Here is a 16,829-nt window from a genome sequence, read left to right as displayed (position 1 = left end):
AAACCGGCACCGTTGCGTTCGAACTTGAAACCATTCGCCAATTTATTCTGCGAAGCAAAGGCGTTGGCATCCACGCTGTGCACGCCATTATTGAAGAGGTTCGCATTGACGCTCTGGCTGAAGGTGTCGCGTACGCCGGGAATGTGCGTCTTCGAGATGGCAGCGCCCAAACCATGACTGCGAAGCAAATGCGTAAGTTACTGCAAACTCTTATTAGAAAATATTTACTCTAATCTCTACTTACTTGTTGTAAGCCAAGGCGCCACCAGTGGCCACGGGTCCGCCATTCGTATTGCCCGCCGCAAAGACTTTGCCAATCACATTGTGGTCCGGCGTGCCAATGCCCTTCGCCAATTCCAGTCTTGCATCGGCACCGCCGTTCGGATTGCTGCTCAACGAGCCACCCAACGATTGCGGGTATGCTGCGGCGAGTGCGCCGAAAAGCGCCAAAGCGAGTATGCTGCTTACAAAGAATTTCATGTTGTTGTAGTAGTTGAAGCTGCGCTTACTGTGTGTTTGCTGTTTGAGCTGTCGTTAGAATGTGCTCTGTCTGCAGATGATCGATTGCTTTTATATGCGCAGCGCGTGTCATAACTCATCTGCGCTTATCATCGTTTGTGCTGTTACGTTGCTGGCGCTCAGGGAACCCCATCGCTCACAGCTAGCTCTAGCAACAGCTGTATTTGCGTGCTCTCTATTTGAAATTGTAGAATGCTGAACTTTTTTTGGATTTTTTGTCTTGGGTATTTACACGTTCGTTTGGCTTGTTTTCTTTTTATTACTCATTAAGAAGAATTTGTTATCAATTCTTCTGAGTCTTAATTAATATTTTCCGAACAATTATTTTTTGGTCTTTTTATGCGGAAATTTCGCAAAACCCCCCAAATATTTTTTTAAATCAATCGTTATTGTTTGTATTCTGTAATATGATAAACCCCGTGTCTTCTTATTCTTTATTGACGTAGTCACCACTTAAGCGCTTGTAGCCGAGTTTACAACAGCGCGCCAGTCATTCTTCCTTTTCACTGTTTGGCGCCAATTAGAGATTCCAAGTACAGCCAGGTTCTTCTCCACCTGGTCTATCCAACGGAGTGGAGGTCTCCTCTTCCTCGGCTTCCCCCAGGGATACTGCGTCAAATACTCTCGGAGCTTGAGTGTTTTCATTCATTCGAACAACATGATCTAGCCACCGCTGTCCCTTAATTCGCTGAACAATGTTAATGTCGTCGTTTATCTCGTACAGCTCATCGTTCCATCGACTGCGGCATTAACCGTGGCCAATACGCAACGGACCATACATATTCTACAGAACCTCGCTCTCGAAAACTCGGAGAGCCAACTCATCAGATGTTGTCATGGTCCATGCCTCTGCACCATATAGTAGGACGTTATTATGAGTGACTTGTAGAATATGGTCTTTGTTCGTCGACAGACGACTTTACTTCTCTATGGCCTACTCAGTCCGAAGTATCGCCTGTTGGCACGAGTTACTCTGCGTTGGATTTTTAAGGCGAAAGATGAACCCGGACTTTTATCCGCCACTAAAACAACAACAGAGGCAATGTCCCTTGGGCTTCGAATAGTGTTCCTTAAGTAATTTATAAGACTGCAGCCGAGTTAACAGTCCTTAGCCGGAATAAAATCTGGGTTCATTCCGGTTACGTAGACTCGACTATCGTGGGAACGGGGAATGGAGCCTCGGTGCTTTCGGGTAAAATCTGTTCGATACTTTCTAGATACAAAGAACTTGTTAGCGAAGATCTGAACTAATTTATTTTTTATTTGTAGGTATAGTTGTTTTTGTAGTGGGTGTCCGGACTCTGTTAAGTGGTAAAGAAATCTCATCCAAGTTTATCGGATCGTCGAGATTCGTGCATAGCGAGAAAGCTGTTACTTAACAGTAATATTATTGTTGTAGTAGAGATCGACTAACGGATGTCCAGGCTAAAAGTTTTGACCATTCCCACGATAGTCGGATCGAAACCGGAAAGAACACGGATTTTTACGCGGTCAAGGACTGTCAACCCGTCACCATTGATACTGTTGTTGTGTTACTAGATCGTCTAACTGAGGCCGAGGATAAAAGTTTCGACGACAGTCTGGTCGGTTATAAGTAGCCGGCCAAGAAATGTAACCATACCTCAAAATCACTACAGGAAAATTTTCTGAAGATACAACAACTACAAGTTTCGACGGGGTCGGTCAAACGAGAAGGCGGTGTTAGATCGGCTAATACTAAATAAAAAAGTTTGATCAAACCGCTTCTATAGCTTTATAGCATTTATTTTTCCTCCGTTGAAATAAATATATGTATGTATATGTATATTTACATATTTTTATTGAATATAAATTATTTGCAAGTATTTTGTTATAGAAAGTAACTTTATTGTTTAACTGTATAATTTCAGTGTTGCATCAGTAATAAACAAAAATAAACAAAGAGTATTAACAAAAAAAAATATTAAACTAAAGCAAAGTATAATATGAGAGACAAAATAATCATAATTCGCTTTATTTTTCTTTATTAAAGGAATATTAGTTATCGCTCGAAATTTTACTTATTTTCGTTTTACTAATTAAACAGCAATGATTTGCATTATTTTTCTGTTGTTATTATAGTTGTGTTAGGGGCTAAGTCAGTACACCTACAAATACAATAAGTGTGTGCCAATTTTGCCCAGCAGACATTTTAAGTTATTCTCTTTTTTTTATTAAGTAAATATATATTTTGTTGATCCGCCTATCTTGCATACAAAAAAACTAGCAAAAATTTTATATAAATCGTTTACGGTATTTTTGGAGATTTGCACTATTACTTTAACACTACAAACTTGCTGCTTTTACTGAGCTCAACACTGTCAACGATTTGTATACAAGCAACGATTGTTAAACGGATTGGTTGAGTGTGCGGTATACAATTACAATGAGCCTGATTGCAATTACTTTTGTTAGGGCCAATATTTGAATATAAATTTAACAGAAAAAGTGTTTTTTTTTTATAAAAAGAGAAAATATTTGTTAAAATTTTCTTTATAATTATATATTGTTTGGAAACGGTTAGTTTATCTATGACAACTTCTTGGCCTTCTGGTATAGTGTGTCCACTACTTTGCCCATGCTGTGTATGGTCTCCAAAACACGTTCGTAGGTTTTATCCACGGGTGTCTCTTCAAATACGATAAGTACGCCTTCGCCCTGATCCAAAATGCCGCTGAATTTTTTGTCCAGAATCATTTGCGATAATTTCTTCTCCACTTGTGGCATGGGCAATTTAATACATTCGGCAACATGAGAAACCTTGCAAATTAAAACGATGAGTTGTAAATATTGTTACGAGTACTTTTGCTTAACTGCTTACCTGTACTCTCGAATATGGCTCAATGATGCGGCACAAATTCTGTTCCAACATAGTGTCATACAGCGTGCCCAAATGCGCTTTCACAATAACATCTTCGGACAATTCCTTCTTGTAGTCTTTCAAAGCTTCCTGGAAATCGGCAAGTGAACGTTTGTGTGAAGCTTCAGCGACAGCCTTCATGGCGTCAATGTCGCGACCCGAATAAGTGATGGCCTACAAAATGCGTTATAATGTAATAAAAATACGAAAAGCACACAAATTAGAAGTTTTTTTCAGACTTACCAATTTGCCGCTCACAATCTGATTCACATCTTCGGATTGACCCAACATAATTTTGCACAGCAACATGTATTTTAAGCCTGTTAGAGCTTTTGCATTATCCACACTATCGAAACTCTCGAACGCTTCGTAGAAGTAGGAGAAAGCTGTTTTAAAGTCACGCTCATCGGCGGCATGTAAAATACCGGATTGCAAATCGAGCGCACCCTGCACCTTAGGCGGACAGTATATCGCATTGGCGGTTGTGCGGGCAGATGTCAGTGCGGCTCTTGCTTTTGGTAAATTGCTAAGTGCATGATAAGTTTTACTCTCCAACAATTGCACCTCAACCAAAAGGTTCTTGTCATCCAATTTCTTTAATTCACGTAACAATTGCGAACCAAGTGCCAATGCATCTGTATACAACCCAGTATCGAAAAATAGCGCAATCAGACGCGCCTCCAAAGATTGACGTAAGAATGTGCGCTTTTCTTGTTTAGCCCATTCAATGCAGTCTTTACATAATTGCACCTAAAGATAAACAAATTTTCACAAATAAATTTAGCATTAATATTACAATATATAAACGTTTATATACGCACCTCTATACCAGTGCCAGCGTCCATGTCCAAAAACATATCAACTAGCGTACGCACCATTTTGGCAGCCTTTGCTTTACTTATCAAGCTGAGAAACGGTCGCGTCACCTTGATCAAATCAGCCAATTCTTTGGCCTTGCCTTCCTGCTTGTATAGCTCACCAAGTTGCAGGATGCCCTGCTCCTTCAAACGAATTAACTCCTCATCGTTTTCAGCTACCTCTTGTTCACGTACAATTTTATTTAATAGAGTAATACCCTCTTCCCGATTCACGCTTGTAAGGGCTTGAGCGCGTTCAAACAACGTTGCTCCGGCCATTTTTCTACTGCTGCAAATATGTTATTACAATATACCCAAATTTTAGTTGAATTCTCTGCGTACTCGATGTATTTGCTCTGTATTAATCGCTTTAGACAATTTATAATTGGAAATTTCGAGATAAAACGTTTGAAAATCTTTGTTGAGAATTAGTTGAAAATCACTTTTTCGCTTTTCGCTTTGGTCTGAGTGGCAAACCAATGACAGTTCATGAACCGCCAGTCATGCAGAAATGCAGCCAACTGCAGAGAAAAGTGCTGCCTATCAAAACAAAATTGAGGAATTACGCAGACGGACGGAGAGATTAAAATCAATTTAAAATTTTCGAAATAATCACAAAAACGCACCGAATTATAAAAATATCATTATTAATACTATAAAAACTTTTTGTATCAACAATAACAATAAATTAACGTACGAAGTTTTACGAAATGCTATGAATTTTTATACTTAGGATTTTCTCAATGTTGCAACACTGCGTTTGTTGTTTTGTTTTTGGAATCCTCCTGACATTTAGCTGTCAAAATTATACTAATATACCATTTTTTAGTTTTGACACAAATCCTTTTTAAAAATAAAATTACTACAGCAAAATGCTAAATTATTATCGATAACGACAATACAAAAGTAAAAAACACATTTTTTAATCAACAAATAACTGCAAAGACCTCCGTACAGTAAAACAATTTAGTGCTATGGTTGAGGAAACAACACAAAGCAGCCGGCCGCGCATGAAGACCGCACGACCCAAGTCGGTGTGTCTATGGTCGGTAACCGATGTAAGGAAATGGTATATGCGGCACTGTGGGGAGTATCCACAATATCTGGAGCTCTTTTCAAAGGTACTTTTTGTAATTAAAAATTTATTACTAATGATTAAATAGTACTCACTTGAAATCGACGCTCTGTTGACAAACACTCGCTACTCTGGCTGTCATTACGCTGTTTATTCCGCTGATAATACTTCCAATGCTTAAATGCTTTAGTTTTAATTTGTTCAACTATTTTCAGCCGTAAAAAGTGTTTTGTCTCTATAAAAGTAGCTTCACGCTTGAATTTTATTAAACAAATTACAATTATATGTGTCAAACAATGACTAATGATTTTGAATTGTAAAAGTCAAAATGAGCAAGTTATTTTTTCTTTTTTACTACAAAAGTGTTTTGTACACATTTTTATTTATATATGCGTGCTACTTAATAAATAAATAAATTGTATTAATTTTCAGCACGAAATTACCGGCCGGGCTCTACTTCGCATCAATGATTATTCACTGCAAAGGATGGGCATCAGTGACAGCGCCGATCGTGAGGCAATTTTCCGTGAGATATTAAAACAACGACTCAAAACTGATATTATGGAAATACGTGATATGGAACGTGAGATCAATACTTACTACAATACAAGATAAACAAACAGGTCAAACAGTATATTAGGGAAATCTTAGGTAAATTAAGTGAAAAACGCAGAGCTATGCACAATTTTAAGACAAAAACATTTTGATACATCATCATACTTACGTACATCAAATGAAGCTGACTTTACAGCAAATCCAAACGCACACCAATTTTCGGCTAAGACAATTGCAATTCAGCAATGTTGTATGTACGTAAACAATTGTCTGATTAGCGTCTAACATATTTTAGTAGTCAAATGTTAGTGAAAAACAATAATTATAGACTATATAGAATAATTATATTGCTTATAAAGTTTATTGTTTCTTTAACGATGATCTAAATTGTTAAAATAGTAGAACTGTTTTGTTTAGTTTTTAAACGCTTGTCTATGCGCAAGTTTTATTTTGTATTGCTATAATACAACAATTTCTCATTTCACAAATTTGCAAAAAATAAATGACAAGAAAAATTTAAATTAAGACAATTAACTGAAACACCACATAGCAATAATGTGAACGGTATTAAATGTAGTTTACGAATATAGATATTGTGAAATTATATGCTTAAAATTGTATAATTAATTCGTTGATTAGTAGACCAATTGCACAATATTTCCAATTATTAGGCAACAAAAGACGAGTAAAAATTCATTATATTTATATATATATACAGATATATTTTTTAAATTAAATATTTTATTGTAAAAATACTGTAATATAGTTTTAAATATGACTTTACGCTTTCATAGTTTGCGTTCTGCTTAAAAAATCTATTTAAAAAATAAAATTTTACGCACTTACGATTTTATGCACAATAAAATATGTAAGTTTATCTAAGAAATTATTACTAACTTATCAAATATTTTACAAATTTTATAAATTACTAAAAACAATTTTTTGGACGTAATTGTATTATTTTATTACAAAAATATGTAAATTAATATTTTTTGAACTAAAAAGCAATTAAATGAGTATTGAAATTGCAATTGTTAAACAAATTTATAGTGTGCAAATATACATATAATTTTTGCAAATAATAGCTTTGCATTTTTATTAATTCATGCTTTTATTATATACATACATATGGCTCATGTATGTATATTTATGTTTTTCTACGATTTCAATTCAATTTTGCAACCAATTTTATTAATACTAATTCCACCTCTGGGTTCAAATTTCATTTGAAGCATTTTTAGGCTATAAATATCAAGATGCGTATATTTGTCATACACATAACGGTAAATGTTTAATTAGGATTTCACAAACTGTCAATTTTGTGCACTTTCAAAGTCCTTGACCACAATTTTTTTCTTTTAAAAAAATTTCACTAACGGTTGTTGCACTTTATTTAGAGAGAATGAGTTTTTTTCGAATGTCGGTTAAAAGCAGCTCAGTCCTCCCGTTCCGTTTTCGGAGTTACCAGCTGCACATCTACGCTTTGCACATTCGTAGTCGCATCGGCAGCTGGCACCGTCACGGTCAACGGAGTTTGTGCGATGACCGCAGTTGGTGCCGGCGCCAGCTTTGGCAAAGCATTCGCCGCCAGCTTTGTTGGCGTCAATATGGTTGCACCGCCAGTCACGCCCGCTATGCTTGCACCGCCCGGCACTGCGGTCGTAAAGACTAGTTTCGGTGGATTGAGACGCATCTGCTGTGTGTGCGCCTGCATTGCGGCAGCAACTTGTTGTTGTTGCTGTTGCAGCACTTGCGTCTGCTGTTGTTGTTGCTGCTGCTGTTGTGTGAATAATTTCGGTAGCTCGGCAAAGAAACGGTCCACAGCAGAACGCTCGAAATCGAAGCGCTCACGTTCCAACGACAGCCGCTGCTGTTGTATTTCATTGTTCTCCGTTTGTGCATTGTATATGTGACGCAGCAGTATACGCATGCTAGCTGCCTCCTTGCGTGAGAGCAATTCCTCGCGTCGCTGCTTGTCGTGTAGCTGCTTTTGCTGGCGCTTATTGGCGGCCTTGACTTTTGCTTCCTCGACTTTCTTGAGTAGTTGTTGCTGTTTCTGTTGTTGTTCCTTCTGTAGCTGCTGTGCTTGTTGCTCCTGTTGCTGCTGCTGTTGCAATTGCTGTTGTTGCTGCGCCTGCTGTTGTTGCTGTTGCTTTTGTTGTTGCTGCTGCTGCAGTAGCGCAGCATTTATTTGCGGCAACAAGGTCTTACTCAAAGTCGTGTTTGTTGCACCCATTTGTGCCCCAGCCTGATCAGCATTGACCAGCAGTAGTTTCATGCCACCCGGACCCGTGGCCACGAAACCTGCACTGGTGGGCGTGCCCTGTGCGCCGGTCACACCCGTGGTGCCGCTGAGTAAAATGCGTCCGGGCTGCAAAGTGCCGCTGGTATTTAATGCATTCGGCAGCAGTTGAATTTGTGATTGGTGAGTGAGAGGCATCAGTGGCGTTGGCGCTGGCGCTGGCGCTGTTGCTATAGGCGTCGTGGCGGTTGGTGTTGTTGGTTTGGGTTGCATTAGGAAATTTGTGGGTACCAAAGAGATTTTACCCTGCGGCGTCGATTGTGCGCTGGACGTAGTGGTGGTTGATGCTTTGGACGCGTTGGCGGCGGTTGAAACGATCGTCATGGGACTTGAGACAGGTAGTACAATGCTCGACGAGTTGTCGCCCAAACGTTCGATAAGTGTGGGCATAGTGTTTTTTTGCGTTGCAATGACCCCATTTTCTTCCTCAGCATCCACATCGATAGGTTCCTCTTTGATCAGTGTGCTAGCCGCTGTGGTGGTCGCCTCGGCGCTCTGTTTTTTTGGCTGACTGAGTTTAGACTTTTCACCTTCCGTCGATTTGCGCTTTACAGCCTTACATAAGGGGAACTCCTCGCTATCCATGCTGTCATTTTCCTCCTTAATTTGCACTTCTCCCATATCATTACTATCTGTGCTTCGCGTGTCGGCGATATGATCCTCGCCATATTCATTACACAACTCCAAACTGCCATCGCTGGCCTTCGATATCTTGCGTCGTTTGGTTGCCGAAAGCGGCTTAACTGTTTTCTCCGCCGCACTAGCAATGGCCGCAAAAGCCTCATCGTTAATATCCACCTCGACATCGGGTATTATGCCATCGTCAATATCGTTTTTCGACGCAGTTCCATTACTCAACGCCACCAGCTCATCCAGTCCGTCATCACTTTCAGACACGGTACCGCCTGTAAAAGTGAAGTACAATTAAAAAGGTCTCTGCATAAAATTTTCACTACCTCCGCTTTACCTTCTTCCAAAATCTTTTGTCGACGCTCCTCGCGCTCCTCACGCGCTTTCTCCAACTGATATTTGAGCGATGGCGGTGGCACCTCATTCGGTCGCACACTGAAGATCGGCCGCTTCATAATCGCATCCATTTCGGCGTAATGCTTCCAAGTGGGCTCAGCGGCCGATGCCAAGCCCGATTCGATTTCTTTCTTCAAACGATTGTAGAAACATTTCAGATTCTTGACACGCGTACTGATCTCTTCCGGCGAGCGATAGTAACCGTATTGCTGCATCTTTGCGGCGAGATCACAGAGCACCGCATGCTTTTTATGCGCTATAATTAGTGTGCGTTGCACTTTCGGATCACCCCACAGCTGTATGAGCAGTTTTGTTTCGTCTGTATCGAAGTTGGGATTACGTCCGATACTGCACGCCTTCTTTGAGCCCGATATGCTGTTTAGTACGCGATTGGTGGACACCCATTGCTCGCCGGAACGACGCTTTAACTTTAATCGTGCACTGCTTTTCTGACTCATCTTGGTGGGTACCTAAAAACCACGATAGTAGCTGAAATTGACACAAACAGAAAAGAATTGAATTTGTATATACTCCTAAATGTATGCTATATGAATAATTGATTAATTGGAGTACCAGTTCGAAAATTTATATTCAAAGTAGATATAAGATTAACAATATCTTGTTCTAAACTCGTATTAACCTTAAATTCTGAATTTCAAAGTTCTGTTGAATGAGTTCCATCTAAGCGAAAAGTAAAGCACCCCGTACTGAACAGTTTTAATTTGCTGAAACTTTTTTATGAAGTGAAAAATAAGGTCAATATCTTTGAAAAATTCGGTTTTCATATTATTTTGCTTAAAATGCTTCCAGATAAGAATTTAAAGCATAGCTTTAGGCGCTTCTTAACGCCAATTCTACTATAATAATTCTACTGTTTATAAATTGAGCGAGTGCATATAAAATCTGCGAAAATTTATGTTCTTACATTCAAAAGTCAATAAATACTTCAATCAATGGAGAACAAGCGTAGCATACCCTAAGGCGCTACTTACATTATTTTGGTCATAACTTCCCTAATTTTAGATGAATTTGAGAGAAAAATATGTGCTTCAAACTTGTTATGCTTGTTATGGAAAGTATTTAAGTTGTATGTAACCGGCAAAAATCTTAGCATAACCACAGGCGCTAAGTACGCTATTTTTCTATTTCTAGCGTTCGCCGGAAAGCTAGGCATTAGTATTCAGAAAAAATGTGGCTAAAATGGAAGGTTTTACAATTTAAACGAGTTCTGCTGAGTGTGTCTTCGTCTTGCCGCGAATGCCCACGTATTTTTTATATGGAAATCTTTGAATGCTCTCCCAAAACTTTTTAAAATTAAGCTAGAACTGCTGTCTTGTGGGGATATTTTTTCTACATAAATTTTTCTTGTACAAAAATTCGTTATTTATTTTATTTTGACACACCCTAATGTATATAAGTACATATATGCGTATCTCAAGCACTGATCTTCAGCTAAACCAGAAAGTAAAATGTTGTACAAAAAATATTTCCAAGCGACATTTTAACTACCCTTCCATGGCACTGAATTTTTATTTTGCCTGATTTTCACAAAGCACACATTCATACATACAAATGTGTGTTTTCATGCGCGCAACCTCCTGCCCAAACACCGGCACACAGCAGCTACTTAAGCGGCACCATACATACATACAAATACACATATGTATATATGTGTATATTATGTTCATAGAACTCACGGGAAAAAATCAGCCTAAATGTATGCTTGTGACAGAAATCAGCCTAAATGTATGCTTCAAAAATCGCCTAAATGTATGCTTTTGGAAGAACACACACAAATTGATACGTAAAATAACGGAACTTCACCAAATTTATACGCAACTAATTTACAGATCAATATTATGCCAACTCTTGCCTGTGTGTGTGTGTGTGCAACTCCAAATTTGTAATAAATCAATTATACTAGACCACACTCGCGTTTGTTAAGTCAATTGTTTTGTGCATGTGTCACACACCTGTATATCACCGGTTTGACGCTCGTCCTGACGCTCAACTCGCCTGTGCCCTACTAAACGCGGGCGAGTCGGTAAAAGTGACGCACCAAGATTGTTGTAGCGTGAACCGTTGAGCCCTACGGCGGCTAAGGCACAACAGCGCAACTCCGTGGCGTACAATGTGCGATAAACGAGTGCAAGCACACACACACACACGCATACATACCAAGTGTAAAAAAACAAAAGTTCAAAACGAAAAGTGTGAAGGACGTGAAAATATCAAGCAACCCCTAGACAGCAACAATAAGCCGCCAGACCAGCAAAAGTGCACTTGGCCGGCCTAACCTCCCTCCAGCAACACAGCTGTGGCACCAACACACACACACACACATAAATGTATAGATAATATTCAGCTGAGCTCGTTGCTCAGCAGTCGTCCACTTATGCAGCTTGCGCTCACTCACTCGATTCGCTTCGGCTGTTCGCCTCCGTGCATATGCTGATGTATGTGTGTTTGCTTTGATAATCGGCTCACACAGCAGCAGCACAACTTAAGCACACTTTCAGGCGTCTATCCTTGCTGCTACACTTTTCACCCGACCACTATTACATCGATATGTGCGCGCACGTTTATTTTATTTAATTATTATGCTTTTGTTTTGTTGTTTTTATTTGTATTCCTCGTTATTTGCCACAACACTTTAGTTCCGTACGCGCCGCCGTCTCTCTTGCAACTGAACGGCACTTCGTTTCGTGCGTTTTCGTTGAGCTGGTGCAGCGCGTGCATTGCCAAAGGGGGGTGGTGGTGGTGGTAGGTTGTTGTGCTCGTTGGTTGCTTGGTGGGTTTGCTCGCCGATTCGTGGCTGGCTGTGTAGCTGGTTTGTTTTTGTGTTTAAGTCTGCTGTTCTGTATATTTTGTGTTGTGCGCAGCCTGACATGCGCACTGGCAACGCGAAACATTGTACTTATTGAATTTGTTGTTGCGCCTACTGCTCCTTACGACATTTTTATTGATTAATCGCAAAAGGAATTTTATGGAAATTTCATATTTTGAATATTTTGGGAAATACTTAGAAATTTTTCAAGGCACTTATCATACATATTTTAATAAATTTAACTAAGTTAAGGATTTTGTAAAAAAAAGTTGTAAAAATCACCTTTACTGTGCTATAAATCGTCCTTGAGCCATTTTATAGAGACATAAGTTGCTTTAAATTGGAAGTATATATAGATTAGCAGCACATTGACTTAAGTAAACTTAACTAAGTTTCTTGATTTGTAGAGATATCTTCACGAAATGAGGCATAGATTATTATCCGAAGCAACGTCACAATCTCCGTATATGTATCTATTTTTTAGATCGCTCCATTGTAACATATATCTGCCATGAAAACTGAGCGATCAAAATTAAGTTCTTGTATGGAAAAAAATTGTAATTGACGGAAGGAATCTTCAAATCGGTTTAAGCGTAGATACGTTCGCCTCATCGGAAAACGATTATGTGAATTTACGTCAGTGATTCCGATCGTGACCACACGTACCAACTAGATCAACCTATTCTAATGTTTGATATCCTATGCGATATTATTTAGCGTCCTCGTTCTTTGGGTTGTTGTTTTTTATCAAAATGATGGAGCACTTTTTGATGCTTAGTGGCCGGCCTTAGGAATACTTTTATCAGTTTGTCTTTCATTCTGTATGCACTTGTGGTATAACTGCAGGTTATGGTATTGTAGTCCTCAATCCATTATATACTGAAAAGTGTGGCTCCAATAAATTTCGGAATTACTTAAACAAGTCATGAAAAGCTCAGGAAGTGCTTTAAAAGTGAATTGTACTTAGACTTCTTTAGAATTTTTGGATCCCTTAGGGGTAGAACATCCCATCCAATATATGCAAATGCATTCAAGTACATATATTATCAGCAGAACTAACCTGTATATATGTATACTATATAAGTAAATACAATATTTTGATATATGCATATGTTTCCTGCGATATTCACTTCACTTTAATGCGTCCAACTCATCACACTTAAAAACACATCACAATCACTTACATACTTTTGTATTTACCATACAAAGTTTGCCACCGCATCCAACACCTTTCTGCAAAAACAAATGCAAAAATATCAAAGATGAGAATATACACAAATTAAGTCAAGGGTAGTTTATGTGACAACATTAACTCAGCAAAGCGCTTACCACCTCCGCGGTGCCTACCAAATTGTCGCAGTAGCACTAGCGAAATCAACAGCAACAACAATAACATTACTCATATGAGGAACCGAAGCAGCAGCCATAAATCTATAAATTTTGCGACTTTATACAATTGTACATACATTAATATCTACTGACATACAAACAAGTAGCCAATCCGTCAGTAATCACAAATCTGCGCATAACATTTTGCTGCACATGCGCAGTGGTCGGTTTCTCATCGTTTGGGCATTGACTTGTACTTTTTCCTATTTGTAGTGAACATACATATTATTCCTTTCCGGGCAACATGCGCTCGTGCCTTGTGATACGACATTGTTCAGCCACTACCCCTTCCAAAAAAAAAACAAATGCTGTTGGTTTGCGCGTAATAGTGGAAAATAAGTCAGCATATATGTATGTACACATGTATTTGCATAGGGGTGGCGGCTGCTGCATGCGTTTGAACTTTTGTTATTGTTGTTGCAGGCTTTGATGTCCTTGTTTCTCCGGCCACTATACATGTGCATTTACCTAGCCGGTAAATTTATTTGTTCACTGAAGTGATTGCAAGGCATGCAGGTGAAATAAAATGCACGGATTTAGAGGTTTAAATGGTAATTTGAATAAATAAGAACGAAGTATTTTTGCAGCTTAGTTTCCATGTTTTAATATTAAATTAATTATAAGCATTTTTTGAGTATTTTTACGAATACTAATAATGTGCGAACTTGTATATACATATTATAAACGTTTCAAGATTTGCATAAAGATATGGCTGGGGGTATATTTTTTACAACTTATACTTTTCCATTCCGCAAAATTAAATTTCTTTATGTTTTAAGAACACTATATAAACCTACACCCGACAATAAATTTAAAATAATTCAGAAATGAAAAAATGCATAAATTCCCACAATCAGATGTTAAAACGACACATTCAAATACTAACGGTATTCTATCCGCTCATAAATCTATTACATATCGGCGCTTAACAGTATTGCCAACAGAACCGACCAGCTGAAAAATTGACATTTCATTTTGACAATTGCTTGACAGCAAAAATAATTCTGCTCGTTGAAATTGCTGTGGTCGAAAGTGTGTACAAAAACGAAAACAATCAGCAATAATGCCTGAATTATCAGCAGCTGAGAAGGATTTCTTGCGTCGCAAACATGAACAGACATCCAAGTTGCGTGCCGAATATTTGAAACAAATATCAAACCCCCACAGGCATGCGACTGGCGAAGGTGGCACTTTGGTAAATATATTGTCTGACGCGCTGTTATGTCATCAATAGTCTACCGATTTATTAAAACAATAATATTGCATTTGGTTACAGTTCGATGCCGGTTTGGCGCGTTTCCAAGCGATGCGTGTTTCCAACTACGAGCATTTCCGACCTACTGGAGTAGCCTTCCGTACTGGTATGTTCGCCGTTGTGTTGCCAATTGTTCTCTATGCTTGGGCGCTGAAATCAGAACGAGATGGTCGCGAACACAAATACCGCACTGGTCAGGTTGCCTATAAGGATCGTCAATTCAAATTCATCTAAATTTCGATTCGAAGAAAAAAGTGCATAACAAAAATGGCTTGTGGCAAAGTTGTAGCTGTATTGAAAATGTGTGCACACGCTTTTACTAATGAATAAACGTAGACTAATTAATATGAAAATTGAACATAAAATTGCGATTAATATAAATAAAGTGCAGTAAAATCTATTTATCTTCCAGTTGTTTGTCGCGTGCAATAACATTGTCATCGAATTTGACCATGTATGTTGTGCCTTTATGCCAATGAGCCGTCACTTTGCAAGGCTGTGAACAAAAAATATGCCTAAATAAAATAGGTGGTACGAAACTTAGAACTATTTTTTATGCTTACAAATCCTGAATGTTTTAGCACTGCCTCCACAATACCCGCTGTAAAATTAGCACAATTAAGTGTACTCTTATCCTTGGGAACACTTATGAACGTATTGACCATTGGTTCCTTTTCGATAATATAATAAGTGCATTCGTCGTCATTTGCATGTTCGAGCTTTTCAGCTTCTTTGCCAAATAAATTCTTCCATACTGTTGTTTTTACAAATAACAGCATTTGTGTTAGCTTTGTTTCACGTTTGCCATTGCGTTCGCGCATAAAATACAAATCAATAACCCGTGTGCCCACATCTTGGCCAAGTGCATGTAATCTTTGAAAAAAAAAACATAATTGATAAAATATAAACAATATAAATATGTAATTGTGCGCACCTGTTTTGTAGCTCTTGCACTGTGCTCACTTGACTTTGGCAGTATTGCACGATTTCACTGAAAAGTAGCGCTACTATGCTTTGCGACACCTCGCCTTTACCTTTGGATAGTGGTCGATCAAGTATATTTGTGCGTGGACGCATTGACGATATTTTCAGCGCCTCCAATTTTTCCATTGTCAACGAGATTTTATTAAAATTTAGTGAATTGTAAAATTATTAGTGTTTTGTTACTTTAGCTTGTAGTAAAATTAGAAATGCAATTGTTTTGTTGATCTGTTAAACAGCTGATTTAGCAGAGCTGCCAAGCTTTGACAGCAGCCAAAACTGTCACTTTTGAACGGAAAAAGCCGGAAGTAACAACAAATATATAGAAGTCATTATTTTACTGATGATTTAAATTCAAATTTTAAATTCATAGTACCTTGTCAGAAGTACTATGAGAATAAATATATCCCTTATACGTAAGTGCTTGAATGCAGGTCAAATGACATTACGGTAATCGAAAGCAGAAAAAATTCCTGAAGTAATTTCGAGGCCTGGTGCCGAGTTGGCACTCCTTGACCGCATAAAAATTCAATTTACTTAGACCCGACTGTCGTGAGAACAGTGCTTCCGATGGATTTACATACATACATATATACTCACCTCAGCAGTATTTGGCAAAATTGTAATAAATACTAGCTATTTTAAAAGCCCTAGAATGTTAATTTTATCAATGTGTTAAAACTTTTAGTAAAACACAAGTTCAATTTTTGTTTTTTTATTCATTAGATTTTATTAAATATTTTATTAAATTTTTATTATTTGCATTTTGCTTCAATGCATGTATTATAGTTTAATGGCATTTCCACCATTTGAATTATTTATTTTTGTGTGTTTGCATATTTTCACTAAGGAGTTGTTTGCCATTATTGTAGTTAATACAGTTTGCACACTTATTAAAAACATTTATTACCGCGGGTTCCCTGGTAGCAGCTAGAATGTCGTCTCATCTTGCCGAAGATTTACATATGTACCAACATATAGCTGTACATTAATATTTCTCCTAAACTTGTAGTGGTTCTTCACTTGAACTCATCAGCTGCTTTATTTCACCTTCCTGATATTTTACTAACTGTTCAGGTTTTTTCTTTTAAATTTCACTTATTAAAAATTTCACATAAATAATTGTATAAACATTTCAATAAGAATTATGTAACAATTGTTAATA

General features: G+C 38.1%; 6 protein-coding genes across 8 annotated transcripts; 2 read left to right on the top strand and 4 right to left on the bottom strand.

The window, feature by feature from the left end:
* LOC105228399 (attacin-B) lies at positions 1 to 559 on the bottom strand (the record flags this gene model as incomplete). Its single annotated transcript, XM_011208220.4, is given in 2 exon segments — positions 1 to 177; positions 245 to 559. Coding segments are annotated over 2 exon segments (413 nt in total), but the record flags the coding sequence as incomplete, so codon positions are not given.
* Positions 560 to 2,315: 1,756 nt separating this feature from the next.
* On the bottom strand, positions 2,316 to 4,743 carry LOC105228401 (26S proteasome non-ATPase regulatory subunit 11). The gene is made up of 4 exons (XM_011208222.4): positions 4,219 to 4,743; positions 3,641 to 4,147; positions 3,359 to 3,571; positions 2,316 to 3,297 (listed from the first exon to the last, which is right to left on the bottom strand). Exons 1-4 carry the CDS (start codon positions 4,531 to 4,533, stop codon positions 3,067 to 3,069), a joined length of 1,266 nt encoding a protein of 421 aa, XP_011206524.2. The 5' UTR covers positions 4,534 to 4,743; the 3' UTR covers positions 2,316 to 3,066.
* Positions 4,744 to 5,012: 269 nt separating this feature from the next.
* Positions 5,013 to 6,353, top strand: LOC105228400 (protein aveugle). The gene is made up of 2 exons (XM_011208221.4): positions 5,013 to 5,375; positions 5,762 to 6,353. The coding sequence occupies exons 1-2, from the start codon at positions 5,229 to 5,231 to the stop codon at positions 5,942 to 5,944; spliced, it is 330 nt and encodes a 109-aa protein (XP_011206523.2). The 5' UTR covers positions 5,013 to 5,228; the 3' UTR covers positions 5,945 to 6,353.
* A 963-nt stretch (positions 6,354 to 7,316) lies between these two features.
* LOC105228403 (AF4/FMR2 family member lilli) lies at positions 7,317 to 11,943 on the bottom strand. Of its 3 annotated transcripts, none has more exons than XM_011208226.4 (3): positions 11,629 to 11,943; positions 9,154 to 9,701; positions 7,317 to 9,091 (listed from the first exon to the last, which is right to left on the bottom strand). In XM_011208226.4, exons 2-3 carry the CDS (start codon positions 9,668 to 9,670, stop codon positions 7,320 to 7,322), a joined length of 2,289 nt encoding a protein of 762 aa, XP_011206528.2. In that variant the 5' UTR covers positions 9,671 to 9,701; positions 11,629 to 11,943; the 3' UTR covers positions 7,317 to 7,319. The 3 variants fall into 3 exon arrangements, with proteins under 3 accessions (XP_011206528.2, XP_029407017.2, XP_049317615.1); XM_029551157.2 differs by lacking the exon at positions 11,629 to 11,943 and adding an exon at positions 11,186 to 11,603; XM_049461658.1 differs by lacking the exon at positions 11,629 to 11,943 and adding an exon at positions 10,910 to 11,160.
* A 2,460-nt stretch (positions 11,944 to 14,403) lies between these two features.
* Positions 14,404 to 15,083, top strand: LOC105228405 (uncharacterized). The gene is made up of 2 exons (XM_011208229.3): positions 14,404 to 14,623; positions 14,705 to 15,083. Exons 1-2 carry the CDS (start codon positions 14,492 to 14,494, stop codon positions 14,915 to 14,917), a joined length of 345 nt encoding a protein of 114 aa, XP_011206531.1. The 5' UTR covers positions 14,404 to 14,491; the 3' UTR covers positions 14,918 to 15,083.
* LOC105228404 (trafficking protein particle complex subunit 5) lies at positions 14,967 to 15,902 on the bottom strand. The gene is made up of 3 exons (XM_011208228.4): positions 15,618 to 15,902; positions 15,247 to 15,556; positions 14,967 to 15,179 (listed from the first exon to the last, which is right to left on the bottom strand). The coding sequence occupies exons 1-3, from the start codon at positions 15,791 to 15,793 to the stop codon at positions 15,081 to 15,083; spliced, it is 585 nt and encodes a 194-aa protein (XP_011206530.1). The 5' UTR covers positions 15,794 to 15,902; the 3' UTR covers positions 14,967 to 15,080.
* Between the last annotated feature and the right edge of the window lie 927 nt (positions 15,903 to 16,829).

This window comes from Bactrocera dorsalis, unplaced genomic scaffold, assembly GCF_023373825.1.
Source record: "Bactrocera dorsalis isolate Fly_Bdor unplaced genomic scaffold, ASM2337382v1 BdCtg076, whole genome shotgun sequence".
In the NCBI taxonomy this organism is placed as follows: Eukaryota; Metazoa; Arthropoda; class Insecta; order Diptera; family Tephritidae; genus Bactrocera; species Bactrocera dorsalis.
Note: the sequence above shows the minus strand (reverse complement) of the source record. Positions and strands in the feature narration are given on the sequence as shown.